This window comes from Anabas testudineus, chromosome 4, assembly GCF_900324465.2.
Source record: "Anabas testudineus chromosome 4, fAnaTes1.2, whole genome shotgun sequence".
NCBI classification, from domain to species: Eukaryota; Metazoa; Chordata; class Actinopteri; order Anabantiformes; family Anabantidae; genus Anabas; species Anabas testudineus.
Window position 1 is genome coordinate 19,346,013 of NC_046613.1, and position 16,947 is coordinate 19,362,959.

General features: G+C 38.4%; 2 protein-coding genes across 4 annotated transcripts; both read right to left on the minus strand.

Moving 5' to 3' along the window:
- Positions 1-6,934: 6,934 nt before the first annotated feature.
- Positions 6,935-9,052, minus strand: LOC113151908 (cornifelin homolog A-like). 2 transcript variants are annotated; one of them, XM_026344775.1, is made up of 4 exons: positions 9,011-9,052; positions 7,780-7,881; positions 7,465-7,652; positions 6,935-7,327 (listed from the first exon to the last, which is right to left on the minus strand). In XM_026344775.1, exons 2-4 carry the CDS (start codon positions 7,844-7,846, stop codon positions 7,193-7,195), a joined length of 390 nt encoding a protein of 129 aa, XP_026200560.1. In that variant the 5' UTR covers positions 7,847-7,881; positions 9,011-9,052; the 3' UTR covers positions 6,935-7,192. The 2 variants fall into 2 exon arrangements, with proteins under 2 accessions (XP_026200560.1, XP_026200561.1); XM_026344776.1 differs by having other exon boundaries at positions 7,780-7,884; positions 9,011-9,050.
- Positions 9,053-10,619: 1,567 nt separating this feature from the next.
- On the minus strand, positions 10,620-15,396 carry ttc22 (tetratricopeptide repeat domain 22). 2 transcript variants are annotated; one of them, XM_026342897.1, is made up of 9 exons: positions 15,339-15,396; positions 14,961-15,244; positions 13,976-14,276; positions 13,674-13,729; positions 13,470-13,585; positions 13,152-13,270; positions 11,968-12,129; positions 11,627-11,779; positions 11,002-11,538 (listed from the first exon to the last, which is right to left on the minus strand). In XM_026342897.1, exons 2-9 carry the CDS (start codon positions 15,221-15,223, stop codon positions 11,002-11,004), a joined length of 1,707 nt encoding a protein of 568 aa, XP_026198682.1. In that variant the 5' UTR covers positions 15,224-15,244; positions 15,339-15,396. The 2 variants fall into 2 exon arrangements, with proteins under 2 accessions (XP_026198692.1, XP_026198682.1); XM_026342907.1 differs by lacking the exon at positions 15,339-15,396 and having other exon boundaries at positions 10,620-11,538; positions 14,961-15,223.
- Positions 15,397-16,947: the final 1,551 nt, after the last annotated feature.

Sequence of the window (16,947 nt, forward strand, 5' to 3'; positions counted from 1 at the left end):
ATGTATTAATGGAAAAACCTCCCTGACATCTGTAGAGTTCTAAAATCAAAACGGAAAACGCATTTCCACACCCTAATATTCAATTACACGCAGTTACGAGTACTTCATTGGTGGGTGGGTTTCTGACCTTATGCCAGTTCTCATCATGGGATGAGGCTGAATGTCTAAGGTCCTGCTCGCTGGTTGCGCCACAAGGCTGCTGTCTGGTCCTTATTATTGTCTACTATCCGCTACTCTCTCTACTGTTTACTCACCGAAACAGATCAAGGCAGATGGCCGCCCACCCTCAGCCTGATTCTGCTGGAGGTTTCTTTCGTTAAAGGAAGTTTTTCCTGTCCACTGTCACTCTCTGCTGCTCAAGAGGGATTGTTGGGTTATTTCTATAAATCTATAAAGTTTTGACCTTATTATGTGAAGTGTTTTGAGATTATTTTGTTGTGATTTGACACTATATAAATAAAACTGAATTTGATTGAGAATTTCTTACCCATCCAGGCAGAACTGCTGGCTTTTTGGAGATTTTTATTTTTTGAGACAACAGTTCCTACTAGTGTTAAAAACAGACATCAGAAGACAACTGGAGTTATCTAAATGTACAGACATAGTGGTCACAAGTTGATGTGGCCGGATGCTGTGTGTGTGTGTTTTTTTTTAATAGTATCACCAAATAGTTCTTGTAGTTGAAGTTTATTTGCATAAAAACCACTCTCCAAAGACAAAACACACGGGTTTGATATTCTAGTGAAACACATACTTGTATTTCTCCATGCTCAATTAGCTTCTTCTATGCTGAGAAATGGCAGGTGCCAGGTAGCATTACAGGGCATTATCACCACCTGCTGTTGAAACCGATGCATACAAATCCTCGTCAAATTATAATTGAATAATAAACAATAACACTCTACATTAGTGGAAAACAGATTCCTCAGAAATACTTACTACTAAAATACTAAATATTAAAAACGGTGATATCCAGTTTTTACATGCTGTTATTTTGTTAGTTTTTATATTTCAATATACAGTAGATGTCAACAATTCCTTCAACTGTTTGGGTTTCTGGTCATTATCAAGAACTATGTTTTGTCTAATTACTATTTCAACATGTAAACCTAAAACAAGAACAGCTAAGGACAAATTAATCTTGACTGTGCTGACACACACCATCTTCATTTATAGTGTTGTTACCGCTGCAATGTTCACTTTGCAGCCAAGTCTGCTAAATCATAAAAATAGGGAGTAGCTCATCATGCCTACTCATTTTCAACATGAGGACACAACTCTGTTTTTCCGACACCAAAGTCACAAAACAAGAAACAGCTAGTTAGGTACCTCCTTATGTTTTTGTATAATTCAATCACAAATCAGTTTGAAGAGGTTTTACAGTGTGTACAGCAACAACACCCTATGTCCTTAGTAAAAATGGACGAGGGAATACGCCAAAAGAGTTACAGCACAGCTACCACCATATATGCATTGATTGACTAGAGAAACCCCCTAAAACAAACTACACTTGAAGGAGGCTGCAGAAAATAAAAAAAAAATACCTCAGGTTAGGAACAGCACGCAAAATATCACAGTATCTTTACCTACAAAGTTTTTTTTAGCTTTTTTTTTTTGTTTTTTTTACCCCTACATTACCCCGTAACGGTCCGTACTATTCATTGATATTCTCTCCTCCAGATGGCAGCATCATCCACAAATAGAGACGATGATCTGAACTATATTATGGACAAAGTGGACGCATGCTTACAGGAAGATACGAATCACTGCAGCATGTTTCAGTTTTGCTGGGAGGATTTCCGTCTCCCCTCAGTCGGAGCAGGAAACTCTTGTTTAAGATGGATGGCTTTCTTCATCATATGCACACACTAGGACTTAGTGCTGTTGTTACCAGTTTGTACTTAAATAACATGATGTAAACTCAGCAATCAAAGTTTTTGTTAGTATATATGGTTATATAGTTTTAAAAATTCATTTAGGACAAGTAACCAACAGTAAATAGTAACAGAATGAATGAATGATACATGGATTAGCTACTGCCAAAAAGAGTTTCCTTGACAAATGAAATTACAATAATGAAAGTAAAATCCTCATTAACCACATTTGTCCTGCTTCTATATAAATAATAAATTATTTATAGGCACTTTTAAACTAGTCAAGTGCTCAAGACAACAAAAACCATGTAGCCCAAAAGAGAACTGGCAAGCATAGAAACATGGAGAGGAAAACTCCGCTGGGAAGAAACCTCAGCAGAACAGGCGCAATTAAACGCCATTGCCTCGCGTTGGGGACAGGAATTACAAAAAAACATATACCACATCGGTCTGGGGACAGTTCACCATTGTATCGTCCCAAGACAGATTGTTTGCTTACGAGATCGCAAAAGGCTCCCGGTAAGTATTTTTTAGGAGAGTTTTAAAGATGTTTAGTCAGCTGAACTGTGAAAACACTTAAAATAGACAATAATTACCTGTCCAATGAGTCGTTCCTTAAATCATCTTTTCATCATCTTTTACTGTTAACTGGAACAGGATCAGGTGGCCACCTGCCAGACACATGTCACATTATTGAAATCAGGTTAACAATCTCTGGCCTGTATGCACCTTGTGTTATACATACCTTGATAAAACAGTGCAGTAAAAAATTAAATATCTCAAGGGTATTTTCTCTTAGCGCCAACTTCCGAAATAAACTAAACTATAAGGATTGTAAGAACAATCTCTGATTACCTATGCACACAATCTTTTCAACCAGTTTAATCAAACATGAAAGTTCAAGTTTCAGATTGAAAACCATGTTAAGACTTTTGATTCAAGTGATTTATTAGATAAATGAGAGATCAGTAAAATAAGCAAGTGCTTGTAATTTAAAGACAGCACAGTCTACTAAATACTTAGTCCCATACTAAACTATGTTAATCCAGTGCAGCTGCTTATCAGATCCTTGACAAAGGACTTGCTGTAGTGGGTAGTGCCCAGCACAGCTAGTAAACTAGCTTTTCAAGCTTGGTCAGGATGCTTTTCTGTTTTTTGGAGTATTCTCCTGTCGACAGCTGTGTAGGTTTGATAAACAGATCTGTAGGTTTCATTAAGAAAAAACACCCTCTCTGATTTGGGCACTGGGCTTTTGACACCGTTCTGTGATCATCTGACATTCATTTCCAGGCCTTTCATATGAATTTTTGGGACATTTATTTGGCAAAACAGTATTACATAGAAAACTCTGGCTTGGAGAGGAGGATCTCCAAAATTGGAATTGCAGCTGTAGCTATCAGATTGGTGACTTATCTTTTAATTATTACTGTAAATATAAATGTGATATATATGTCATGTTAGTCATTATTATTAAAATTGTGGAGAATGTTAATTAGTTTCATGCATTAGTTTCAGTGCATACCTACAGTGCCTATAAAAAGTATTCACCCCCTTGGATGTTTCATCCCTTATTGACATTATAAAGCAATAATGGTGAATTAAAGTTGGAGAATTTGACAAAAAAAAAATCAGAAAAAATACTAGATACTAGATACTAGAAAAATACTTTAATGTCAAAGTGAAAACGGGTGTCTCCAAAGGAAAAAAAAGGGTGTCTGGAAGATGCATTCATTGGTTCATCAGTATTCCTGAATAAATACTGACCTGAGGGGAGTGAATATTATGCAAACACAGATTTCACCTTGTATATATTTATTTAATTGACATTACTTTATAGAAACCTGTTTTCACTTTGACATTAATGAGGTATTTTTTCATTTTTTATAAAGTTGCCAGCTTTTATTGACCATGAATGATTTATAATATATATAGACACTGTACATACACACATACTAGGTCATCTGAATCTCATTTCTACCTAGATTTAAAACTGTGCTATTCTCAGTGGGAAACAACAATAACACCCGGTTGGCTTGCAAAGCCAGCTTGAGCTGGGTTACCAGGAATCATCATCACTGGAGCAGGCTGAATATTAATGACAGTTGGCTGTTTTTTGCGATGTTTTAACTCACGGTGCATCTGACACCAGGAGCACCACTCACAGAAACAGGAAACTGCAATGTCCTTACAGACAGAACCCTGAGGAGAACCCAAAAAATATATGTGAAGTTATAAAGTCACTTGTGAAATGTGTAATTTTTTTATACGTGCATGCCATACCTTGATGCCGTATCTGTTTCGCATAGCGACCCTCATAGACAGCACTGCAGGAGGAGCACACAGAGGTATCCCACAGGCTGCTGCTGCTGCAGGGCTCAGTAGGTCGCATAGTGGGAGACAGCGGTTCTCTCCAAATTGTCCTGCCACTGTGCACGCAAGACAAGGGCAGCACCAGAAGCCATAGCAACCTAAAAATCATACAACAGAGAGGTTCAGTCTGTCTCAAGCGATTCAGTATGACTAGAATACGCTCTTCAAATTAAAATACCCAATAAAAACACAGAGGTCAAATTTGTGTTATGGATTCTTACAGGTACTCGCGTTCTCAAAGCAGTCACAGAGATCACTGTCCCAGTCTGTCAAGGAGTTTGCCATTGGATGTTGAACTTACGGACAGTCAACAACACACTGTTACTGCACAGAAATCACAAACATATGTTCAAACAATGTCATTATGTTACTCATGAAACGCAAAGTTTTTCAGGAGAACCTTATATTGTACTTGTCTTCTTAATTCCACACAATATTTGAACCAGTGACAACAAGACTTACATGAGTTGTTTTACTAGATTGCGGCTTTTCAGTAAAGTGTGAAAAGCAGAGATCATGTTACTGTTTTCACTCAGGGCAAAGGAATTTCCTTTCACTTTTAACCTTTGCCTGTGGCTGTGTTGTTGATAAACTACACTACTACAAACCCCTTCGCTATTTGTTAATCAGTACTATCCTTTTACTCAACTACTGTAATTAAGTGTTGTTTTTTGTTTTGTTTTGTTTTGTTTTTTTCATTTTAGAGGAAAATAGTTTCACTCCACACATTTTCTTACAAAGTTACTGATTTATAAAATATGGTTAATTATGGTTATTGTGAGAAATGTCTCTGTTTTTAAAATAATTTGCTACTAGTTAACAAAATATAAATTTTTTACTCTGGCTAATTGCTAATAGCACATTTCTCACTATTTTGTGAATAAATTGTAAAAAATAATTCATTTATAGTAGAAACAGTTACAGGCTCTCGTAAAACTGTTGATGTCTGCACAAGAATCCATCAGTTAACCGAATAATCTAATGATTAAATATGAGAGTGTAACCCTCATTTTTATGTGCTGAGTTACAAAAGATGTTCTGTAAATCATATAAATGATTATACAGGAGTTGAAACTGAATACGATGCTCTGAATCAGCAGGAAACAGATTCTCAGCGAATCTTCTAAATAAAAAAAAAAAATGGCACAAAAACATTGAGATCCAGTTTTTACAAGCTGTAATGTTGTTAGTTTTATATTTCAATATATATAATAGATGTCAGCAATCCCTTCAGTTGTTCAGGTTGATAAGTATTGTCAAGGACTGATGCATAAAGGATGATAAATTCTTCTGGCTTAAACAAAGATTCTCTTTATCTTTTCAGTACATTTAATTTTTTCAATTTGTGAGATTAAGTGTTAGGATAAAAATTCAATTGTGAACAGACTTAAACATCTTACCGGATTCTGAGCTGATGCCTTCTTAGCACATCTGAAGCTGTGACTGAATGAAAGGCTACGCCTTGGATTAGGAGGTTTTTACTGTGGATGTTGGACAACTAAGCGCCAACAATGCTGCAAAACCAGAATCTGTTGGCACAGAGGAATGAAATGAGTGCACGTCATGAATAGTGTGACCGTTCTATGTTTACCTATGAGTTCTTAAGGGTCATTGTGATGGTGTTTCTGTTTTTTCAGCTCAATAATAGTGAATTATCATCAGTGTTAGTTTTTTGTTTGTTTGTTTTTATTTTTTTATTGTGAATGCCGGGACTTAACGACATTTGACAGGAACATAGAGGATTTCACCAGAGTTTTTGTCATTTCATGACAGGTACACTGCAGTTCTCCTGTCCCTCTATTCACGTCTTCACATCTCCTGTTTTCATCACTGATACAACAATATTTACTCACAGTCACAAAAAGATTGAGTAATACAAATATTAACTTCTCTTTTCCGCTAAATGCCCTGAGCTGCACCTACTGTGCTTTTCTTACTGTACCAGTTGGGGCCAGTAAGTATTTTATTTGTATGATAAGTCACATTACACTGTCAGTGATGGACTGTCAAAGATTTTTTTTTTATAATGAATATTTAACTTAACTTTTAGACTTTTTAAATCTCATCCAAATGGTGTTAATTTTGACTGAGTGTTGACTTTCTGCTAGTGATTATAATTATTATCAGCTGGTAGTTTCTTCTTCATGATTGATTGTCAGCACTCCCTGGTTTAACCAGCACACAGTACAATTGAAAAGTCCCCAAAGGTCAGTGTAGAAATGAGTCACAGTCAGGAATGTCTCTTGGAGCCATTACAAACCAACGTCAGATTACAAACGCATCAGTAGCAGTAGCACATGTGACACTGGCTGCAGAAGTATGGACATTAAAAGCCAATGCCCACACTGACAAGTTGAGAGCCAGGAGCCTGAGAAGAGGAGCAGGCCTGAAAGAAGCCTGTAAAAAAGTAAGTCTTTTTGGGCTGGAAGAAAGCCTGAACAACGTTTATTATGGATCAAGATAATCACTAATGCTGATCTTGTTTAGAGCAAGGCGAAGGACAAATTAGACTTAACTGTGCTCTCACACTCATCATCTTCATCCACAGTGGGGTGACTTGCGATGTTTCTGCCAAGTCTACTAAATCAATGGTCTTTTCAAATGAGTTGCATCATGTCCACTCATTCTCAGCATGAGGACACAACTCTGTGTTTCTGAGACCAAAGTCACAAAACAAGAAGCAGCAAGTTAGTCTAGTAAAATTTTATTTGTATAATTAATTCACAAATTTCTTTCAAGAGGTTTTACAGTGTGTACAGCACACAACACCCTGTGTCCTTAGTAAAAATGGACAAGAAAAAACTTTAAAAGCAAAACAAATAAAAATATTTCCTTTACAGTGAACCACCATCGCACAGTTACCACCACACTATCTGATCTGTGATCATTTAAATTTCCTTCACAGGAGAGAACAGGTTGGCGAGAAGCGGCACATGCTCAGTATCCACTCATCTCACTTGAGTAGGCTGCACGTTGACAATCACAGTGGTGTTACCGTTGCGATATTTTAGCTCACGATGCATCTGACACCAGGAGCACCACTCACAGAAACAGGAAGTTGCAATGTCCTTACAAAGAGAACCCTGAACAGAGACAAAGCCTTGTTTTAAATTGTGCTCTTTTCACAAATGTGATGTATTAATAATCATGAGTCACATTTTTAGCAATTTTATAATTTATCATCATTTAAATTGCAAAACTTTTTCAAATCATTTGATACCTTGATGCCATATCTGTGCCGGATCGCAACCCTCATGGACAAAACTGCGGGAGGCACACACAGAGGTATTCCAAGGGCAGACGTTATGGCCGGGCTTAACATGTCACATAATGGGAGACAACGGTTCTCTCCAAAACTTGCTGACACTGTACAAGCAAGGCAAGGGCAGCACCAGAAACCATAGCAGCCTGAAAAACAAAAGTTTTAACACAGTGGCAAAAACTCAAACTCTCATAATGACTGAAGGAGAAAATACAAATGAGAAAAAATATAGCATAAATTTGAATATTATCAAGTTTTTAAATTTATTCTTACAGGTACTCATGCTCTCACAACAGTCCAACAGACCGGTGCTCCAGTTTGTCATCGGTTGAGTTGCCATTAGTTGTTGAAGTTGACCACAGATAGAGAACTAACCTGCTGATGCACAGAAATCAGTATCATGTATAGTTAGAAAACCTGGGCACAAATTATGCAAACCAAATGAATTATATTTTCACAGCAGATTAGCATTCTTAACACTTTACAATGTTTTGGTTTCACAATTTCTCAGTTTCATAGAAAATAAAATACAGTGACATTGTAAATAGTTATCCAGTGATCCATTCTGCTTTATTAGTGATGTCTGTGAGGGCACATTTATGGGATCTACTGTAGATTGGCATATCCACCTATTCATAAATTATTTCTGTTGGATGTTTAGCCTCTAGCCTCTGTTAATCTGCATCAGGATTAAATCACAGCAATACTGACAACAATGCCATGTGCCAAATGCTAATTTTAAAAAATCAAGAATTACAATATGAGCACAATTACTATTATTAACAAACAGTGTTCTTTGGATCTTTTGAGTGATATAGTATAGGTATGTGATATGTAACAGACGTGTGCAGCGAAATCATTAAATCAAAATCAGTCTATCCACATGAATCATCACTGTCTGTCCGTGATCAACCTATGTATTGAAGAACTGCCTACAACTGCCTTTTAATAACAACTTTTTACCTTAACTTGGCTGCTACATTCTGCAGGGTGTGTGAGCTAACACACCCTTCATGGGTGTGTGTGCTTGTTGGAGCTAAAGCTTTGGAGCCTTTTGCAGAACCCTGGGTTAGACTGTGGTGAGAGTCAGACTGAAGCTTTCCACTAATAATAATACTGTGAATGACCCCAATTTTAGTTTGGACAACCAACAATTCAGTAGGAATAACCACAACAAAACATACACATATAATGGTAGATTTTAGAAATATGACATATATATATAACATATATATGCCTTATGCCTTAAGGTTTTACTGTATGTTTTAGCAATTAGACCAAAAATTTCCTTAGAGTATGTAATTACTGTGAATAAGTAACTGAAGTGGAAGAAAATGCAATGATTGGTGGCCTCTGTTAAGTTAGTTAAAGTCAGTTTGCCCTGTTGTGGACACTTCTTTTGGTTTAGCTTGAGCTATTTAAGTTTCACATCACTCATATCCAACTTTTATTTTCCTTTTAACTGGTATATCTGATATTATTCAAGACAAATTAAAGCTCTTACCTGATCAAGCTGGAAACCCTGTTGTCACCTCAGAAAGCTGTGAAAGACTGTCAGTGAGGGAGGAGTGAGAGAAACTCGAACAAATAATGCTGCAGAACCTGAAACTGTGGCTATATAGAGGTGAAGACTAGCATCTATTGTTTCCCAATTAATGACAATCACAAAAAAGCTGTATCTTCTTAAACATTAAAATTTTTTATGTATTAAATCTGGCTTCTAGGACAATGTCTCTATACTGTGTCAGTAAAGATCATTTTAATTCAGTGCTTTGAAACATGAAGATATTAAAAACAGATTTGACCCAAACAGTGAAAGCAGTATTACAATGTAGAATGATTTACATTAAGATACCATATTTCTGCATTGTGACACCTGTCCACAGAAGAGGAATGAGGTACAACATGTAGTATGGGATCACACCCAACATGGCATGACTTGGCCACCATTAATCATCACTAAAAGCCACATGAGCTCTGGTGCAGGTGTGATGCACGGTTTTTGAGGCTTGTCTTTACAGAGTTATTCACATTTATATCTGAATATATAAAAATATTAAATGAAAGTAGTTGCACACATACAAATGTATATGAAAATCTATCCCCATGGGGACACATGGGGATAGATTCTGAAGATAACAACCTTTAAAATACAATAAAGGAAGGAGTGGAAACTTGCAAAAAACAATGTGTAAATGTCAGTATGAATAGTTCCTGTGGGTGCAAAGGGCTCGTTGGAAAATGAAAACATGTTTTGGTAATTTGCTGAAACAGCCGATGTTGCTTTTCCTGGGAGAACGATTTCCTCTCTGAATCACCACATATATTGTATATGTAAGCTGGACAACTCATCAGAAGATTAGAACAATGTCGACAGTGAGCTGGAAGCTTTATTACAAGTTATAAGGGCCCTCATACGCTCTAATGGAGTTTCTGACAGTTTAAGCACAAACATGCACATTAGTGGCCTGCTGGAGGTCATTTTGTAGGGCTCTGGCAGTGCCCCTCCGGTTCCTCCTTGCACAAAGGAGCACATAGTGTCTACTCCTCCACATCTACTGGTGTACAGGCCTGTCTCCTGTTATTTCCTCCATGCTCTTGACACTGTGCTGGGAGACACAGCAAACCTTCTTGCCACACTGTGGATTGATGTGCTTTCCTGGATGAGCTGCACTAACTGAGCCCCTTCTGTGGGTTGCAGACACCACTTCATGCTACCTCTAGTGGTGAGGGCACTGCATAGCAGCAGGTGAAATTGATTCCTAACTGGACAGGTTGATAATGTGATGGACTTACATTGGAATTATAATGTGTTCCCTTTATTTTTTGAGCAGTGTGTATGGAACCTGACTGTATCATCATGACATCAGGGTAAACTCCACCTCACTCAGTCCACTAAAAAAGGCTGTAAAGAGTATTTAAAGCTCCTTTTTTCACCTGCACTGCAAAATGAATAATGCTGCAGTTATTAACACCAGTCTTTCAAAACACATCCCCTCATTTGGTGTTGAACCCCTGGTGCCCTGTATTAATTTATTTAATCATCTTATTTAAAGGTTTTTCATTTGTTTAGTCGCCAGTCTGTAGGTCAAGACCATAGATCACACAATGAGTGAGAAATTAGCCTTTTATTTATTGCCACATCATCAAACATCTTGTTCATAAAGCTTCTAAAGACTTATTAATTAAATTATCTTTGCATCAAAAAAACAAAACCGTCCACCAGGCAACTTTTACTTAGTGTATATCCCCATCTGCTGGTCAGCAGCGGTAATGACCTCCAAATAAAAGGCAACTCAATGAGAGCAAAATCACAGCTTAACATCATACTGAGGTTTGGCAAAGGCAGCTTAATTACAGTGCATCTCTGCTGTTTATTTTTATCCGTGAAATGTTGTCAAAAGGTTAATTACTGCATGCCTGGCTTTGTTTGGTCACATGTCTGTATATCTGTCACAGTCACATGTGACAGATATACAAAGTCACATATTGGCTTTATGTTAAGGAGAAAGATCTTGCAATTATTCTCTTCTTAGCCAGTTGTTTAGGCACGACTGTGTCCAGGAGCCTCCTTACGAGATCCATTCGTCCTGTACTGATCAGAGCCCTGGATAACTGTGTGACCTCCTCTGTGTGAGTCCTGTAAAGGCACCTCAGCTCTGTCTTCACATGGTCTACAGAGTACATCTTCTCTGCCTTGTGCACCCACATCTCAAGTTGAGTGATGGCAGGACTGGAGTCAGGTCCTCCCAGCATGATCAAAGCCAGGAGGGCCTGCAGGAGGCAGCGGAGAGCTGTGGTGTCTGTACTCCCTGGCCTTTCTAAGTCCATGGCCTGTTTGAAACAGTCTGCAGCGTTCTGCTCCTCACCCTTCAACAGAAGGCAGCGCCCTCTGAGCACATGGAGGTCTGGCAAGGTGTCACCCATCTCAAACTGCAGGGCATGAGACAAACTCACCAGTGCACTGTTCACTGCTCCTTCATCCACCATAAGGCTCTCCTGGAGGGCATCTACACCCATGTAGTAGAGCACCTAGAGGGGAACACATGAATCTGAAACACTTGGCAGGGAAGAAAAAATATATATAGTGTATATTACCATCAGTAGTTTGTGTATTTACCTGTGCCATTTCCAGGTGAGTTCTCAGACATGGACGCACAGTGAGCACCTTATCCAAATCTTTCCTGGCCTCAGTTAGTTTTTGTCGGTCGGGGATGGGACCTTGGCCATACTTTGCCTTCTCTAGGTCTCTGATGTAGAGCATCACATTGATCTAAAAGGAAAACATGTATAAATATTTTAATGCACACTGAACATCTTCTCAAATTTAGGTGTATGATCATATTTTACAGCAAGTGACAGTGAAAATGAATTGAAGCTATTAAAAATCCTCTAACACTAAAGGTACTTAGCATGGTAACTGGGTTTATACGCTGACTCAATATAATTTGACTGCAGTACCTTAGCACGGGTGCAGTAGGCCTGCCAGTTAAGCTCTGGGTCTGGCAGCACACTTAGGGCCATGTTGCAGATCCCTGTGGCCATTTCATGTTTGCCCATCAGAAAGAATACCCTGGCCAGAAGGTTCAGGATGAATGCATCATTACTTGCCAAATCTATAGCCTGGAGAGACAGACAGTGAAATGTTATTGTACACAGCATTTTTGTATTTTGTTCAGTTTATTTTCATTCATGGTGCCCAGGTATTTAAAGGACTCAACTGTTTCTACAGCCTGGCCATTTATTACAGTGCTGACAGAACCTTGTGCATTACGTCTAAAATCAATACTCATGTCCTTAGTTTTATTTACATTCAACTCAAGCAAGGACTCAGAGAAGCAATTAATAAATTCATCCACCACAGGACCATGAGAAAACTCGTCATTGCTCAGCGGGCTGACTATCAGCAAACTTCAAGATACAACGATTTTCAAACCTGCTGATACAGTCATTTGTGTTTTAAGATATATTAGAGAGGAGAGAGAACACAGCCCTGTGATGAACCAGCTGATACTGTGAAGTGTCGGTTCACTCTCACTCTCTGAGTCCTGCAGGTTAAAAAGTCTAAGATCTGTCCAAACCAAACTGTTCACTGAGTTTCTTTACCATCATTTGGAGCTGGATGGTGTTAAATGCTGATGGTAAATCCACAAACAACAGTCGAGCATGATTTCCACTCCTCTCCAGGTTTTTATAGACTGGTTAAGGAGTGTTATGGTTGCATTATGCACTCCCCTATTGGTTATATAGACGAACCGCAAGGGGTCCAGAAGGTGATCTGTGAGGCTTAATATGATCTTTCTACTTAACTTCTCAAATGATTTTATAGCCACTGAGGTTAATGCTACAGGCCTATAATCATTCAGTGACCTGGAGTGGGAGAGCCTGGCAATAAGGACTACAGTCGATCGTTTCCACAGAGTTGGCACTCTTTGCTGGCTGAGGGCCAAATTGGAAATCTAGGTAAAAATGTGACCAAGCTGCTCGGCACAATTCCTGAGAGTTAGGCTGTTGATGGCATCAGGACCAGAACTAGAACAGAGATTTAGTGACTCCTGGAGCCAGTCTAGGTAACACAGTCCTCATGGGTTTCTGTTAGCTTGCTTTATATTCTGTAAACAATGTTTATGTGTGAATTAACTTACAGTCCCATAGCAGGTAAGAGGATCAGAGGCCGAGAGGCCGCAGTCATGTATAGACATAGGCACAACGGTGAACTCGTCCTTCCTCTCCAACATGATGCCAACATAACACCAGGCAAGAGCTGAAGGCATATCAGAATTAGGATTTTTAAATGTATTACTATTATTATAATAGCTTTTTCCAATATACTGCATAAATCAAATATAGCCTGAAGTGTTGTACTGTATATTCTGCATAACATCTTTTAATGTAAAATAGAAAAGATATAGTATGAGCTTACATAAATACATACAACATACATATAAACATGCTATGTTTACCTTTGTGTTGTATTTTGTCAGATTTGAGTGTTTCTTTAAGAAGCTTTAGTCCTTTATTGAAGTGAGGGAGTCTGGAGTATTCAGAGTCATCTTTGGTCTTTACTATGTCGTCCAATCTGTGAGGAGAGAATAACTTGGTAAACAGAAAACATGAAATTGTGCTGTGGTTATTTGTAAAATTCAGTTTTAAAAACAGTTTTGTACCTTACGTAGATGATTCCCATTTTGAAAAACCAGCTTAGTTTTTCCTCGGTTGGTATCTGAAAAAAATCATCCTTATTATTTAGAGATTAAAATGACATCGACTGTGCAGGAATAGGGGGAACACACTTTTACCCTGGATTGAAGAAAAATTTGCATCTGTTTATGAAATGTGATATGAAACTTAAAAAGATAAAAGTTTCATATCCTCATGAATGCAGTTATTGTCTGAACTTTGCCTTCACATAACCCTGAACTGACATTTCCAGATATTTTTCTCAGCATTGTGTGTGTTTCCCTCTTACCAGTTGTCCACCGTAGTCCAGGGCTCTGTTGTACAATGTCAGAGCTACCATCAGCCTCTCTCTCAGGTTATCCTCATTGTGGAGTTCCACATCATACGGATAAACGTAGGCCTGCTCAGCCAGGCAGCGTGCAGCTAGTAGCCTCGTCTCTTCCTGAGAGGCCTCGCCACCATTTAAACCCATGAGGGTGGACACTTTCTCTACACACTCCCCTGCATCCAGCTCTCTCCCCAGCTTGTCGTACACATAGCCCAGGTTAGCCCAGGCGTTGAGGTTTCCAGGATCTTCTTTACAAATGCTCCTGAAAGACCAAAAGACAGAAATATAGAGGTTACAAAATGATTATCCATTGAGAAAGAGAGAATTCAAAGTCATTTTAAAATTTATCTTTCTTCTTGCTTTGCACAAAACAAATCTCCCAGCATGGCTTTAAGGTGGAAATTTTTGTGTTATAAGGAAATCTCTTGACATTCATTGGTTGGATGACCATGACATCTTGTTCATATCCACATTAGGATGAACTCTGACAGTGTTGGTGCTCCTTTCTGTTGTTCAACTTGTAACTTTGGTTGTTATAGTCAGCTATGGTTTGTGTGTAATGCTGTTTAGCAAGTGGTAACTTGGCTAGATAAAATGCCAAATGTGGTAAACATTAAGCAAAATGTCTCAACCCGAAAGAGAAAGTACAAAATCAGATGCAAACTGAAAGACACTGAAATACTACTGCAAGCTCTATAGCTTATGAATGAATAAAATATAGTGCTTCATCTACTGATTGTAAATGTAATAATACAATACTGTGTTGTACAGAAGGAAATTAAGTTGCCATAAATAATACAAAATAGGACGAGTCAGTGCAAAGCTAACCAACCTTAACTGTCAAGCTCTTTATGTGAACCTGTTTCACCATTATGTCTCTGAAAACTAACCTGCTTACCAAATATTCCAAACACTATACCATCAAAAGTTGTCAGTGTATCATCACCTAAATATTTCCTCTGCTGTGTCCAGCTGTTCAAGGTGAAAAGCCAGGAGCCCCAGAAGATTTCGGACAGCATACTGCAGATTTCCAACTTCAGTCTCTAGCTCGCTTCGCAAGCTCTCTTGTTTCAGATAGGTGTCCCTGTGTCGCAGCTTCACAGGCCCACTAGGATCACAGTTGAGGTTGAGCTCCAGGTGAAAGTGGCCAGGGATGTAGTCCATGTCCTCTATAAGAGACTCAATATCTTCTGTGCTTTCCGACTCCATCGCCGACGTCTCCTCCACAGCCTTGATGAAAATGACAATAGGACACAAAACCTTAAAATCCAGTAAAAACACTGCCTTTATATATTTTGATTGAAGTTCCAGTTGATTGAAATACCTTCCTGTCTTCCTCAGCGTACGGTTTAACCTATTGTGACACAACTCCCCCACCCACTCTTGTCATCCAGGTACAAACAGGTTGGACAGGTTAGGCTTGGGAGTGACTAGGGAGTGGAACAGAGTGCAACGTGGAAATAATGTATAACTGTGGATAAATGTTTTTCTAACACGTGTTTTGTAACTGCTTCATTGTCGGTCATCATCTATAACATTCTCTGTATTTTTAAGCACATAAATTCTCAGTTTTTATCTGTATTCATTTGTCTTTTTCAAAAAGGAGACTGCAGCTCTTGGAAGTTCTTTTATCTTTGCTCTTTATCTTTATCTTTTGACTCATAGACTCACTCACAGAAGAACCAGCTGACATTCATTAAAGTCCATTTTGACAACATGGTATTATTTACATCTTGGGCTTTGTAAGAAATTGTTTTTAAAGGTTTTAGCTGTTTTAGCCCCTCTCCGCCTCTATCTGTGTGAGCTGTAACGACATTCTTGTAGTTTACAAGAATGTAAACCATCAGGCTCAGTGTGAATTGGGAAACACTGAAACTCAATCAAACATTCTGTATCATTTATGTTAGTGCTTTTAAAGAAAGAAATTGTTTAGACATGACTTAAATACCCAAGGAAAACACACAGCAATGTGATGAGCCACTGATAGAAATGCTTGCAGTAAGCACTAAGAGGTTCAGCAAAAGGAAGATATCATTATGAATCTGAGGGATCCTAGTTCCATTACTGTTAGAACATCAGATAAACAAATGATAAGCACATATTTGGTTTCTGATTGTTTTTACATTCAGCCAAGCAGAATGAAAATGGAACAAGAGAAAGACAATGAGAGTGCTAAGCTACTAAGCTTAGGCCTGCGTCGAAAGTGTCCATGAGGAATAATTCACACTTGCTGGACCGGACGAGGAGTGTTTCCTGACCGCTGTGGTGCAATAGCAGCTATATGTGGCGACAGTGTTTTTAATTAAAGCAAAACTGTACAAATATAAATACAGAATCTGTATCAGTATGTGGTGTGTTGAAATTGGAAAAGTCATAAATAAGCTATAATACATGAAATGTTAGTGACCAAACAAAGAAAAATACAAATTGAAAATGAGGATTGCCTGAAGCGCCTGTAACCTAACCCCATGTAAATAGAGAGAGTACAAACCCACAACAGATCCTCTGTCAGGTTTGAAATGTGCTGAACCAGCAGCGCTGCTCCTGAAGCCCCAAGATTAGAGCTGCCATGTGTTACATAACGTGTACAGTACCTCTGTCTCTAAGTGGGCATCCTTCTTTCCATTTGTACCATGTGGGTGTGCAGAAATTTGAAAATGTTCTCCTCTTGACAACGGTTGCCATGGTGGTCATCATGGATACCGGTGAGATTGCATAGCAACATAATGACTACAGAGGCCTGTTTGTGTGACTGTGCAGCCTTTAATTAAGGACAATTTTTCAACAATTTGCTCATAAAAGCTGCAACTTATATCATAGAAGTTGGATTCTGGCAGCCGGGAGACAAAACAAAGGTATTACTGGGGAGATAATCTCACTACAATACTACAATAAGTGTAGTAAAAAGAATCACAGTATCACAGAAAAGACTT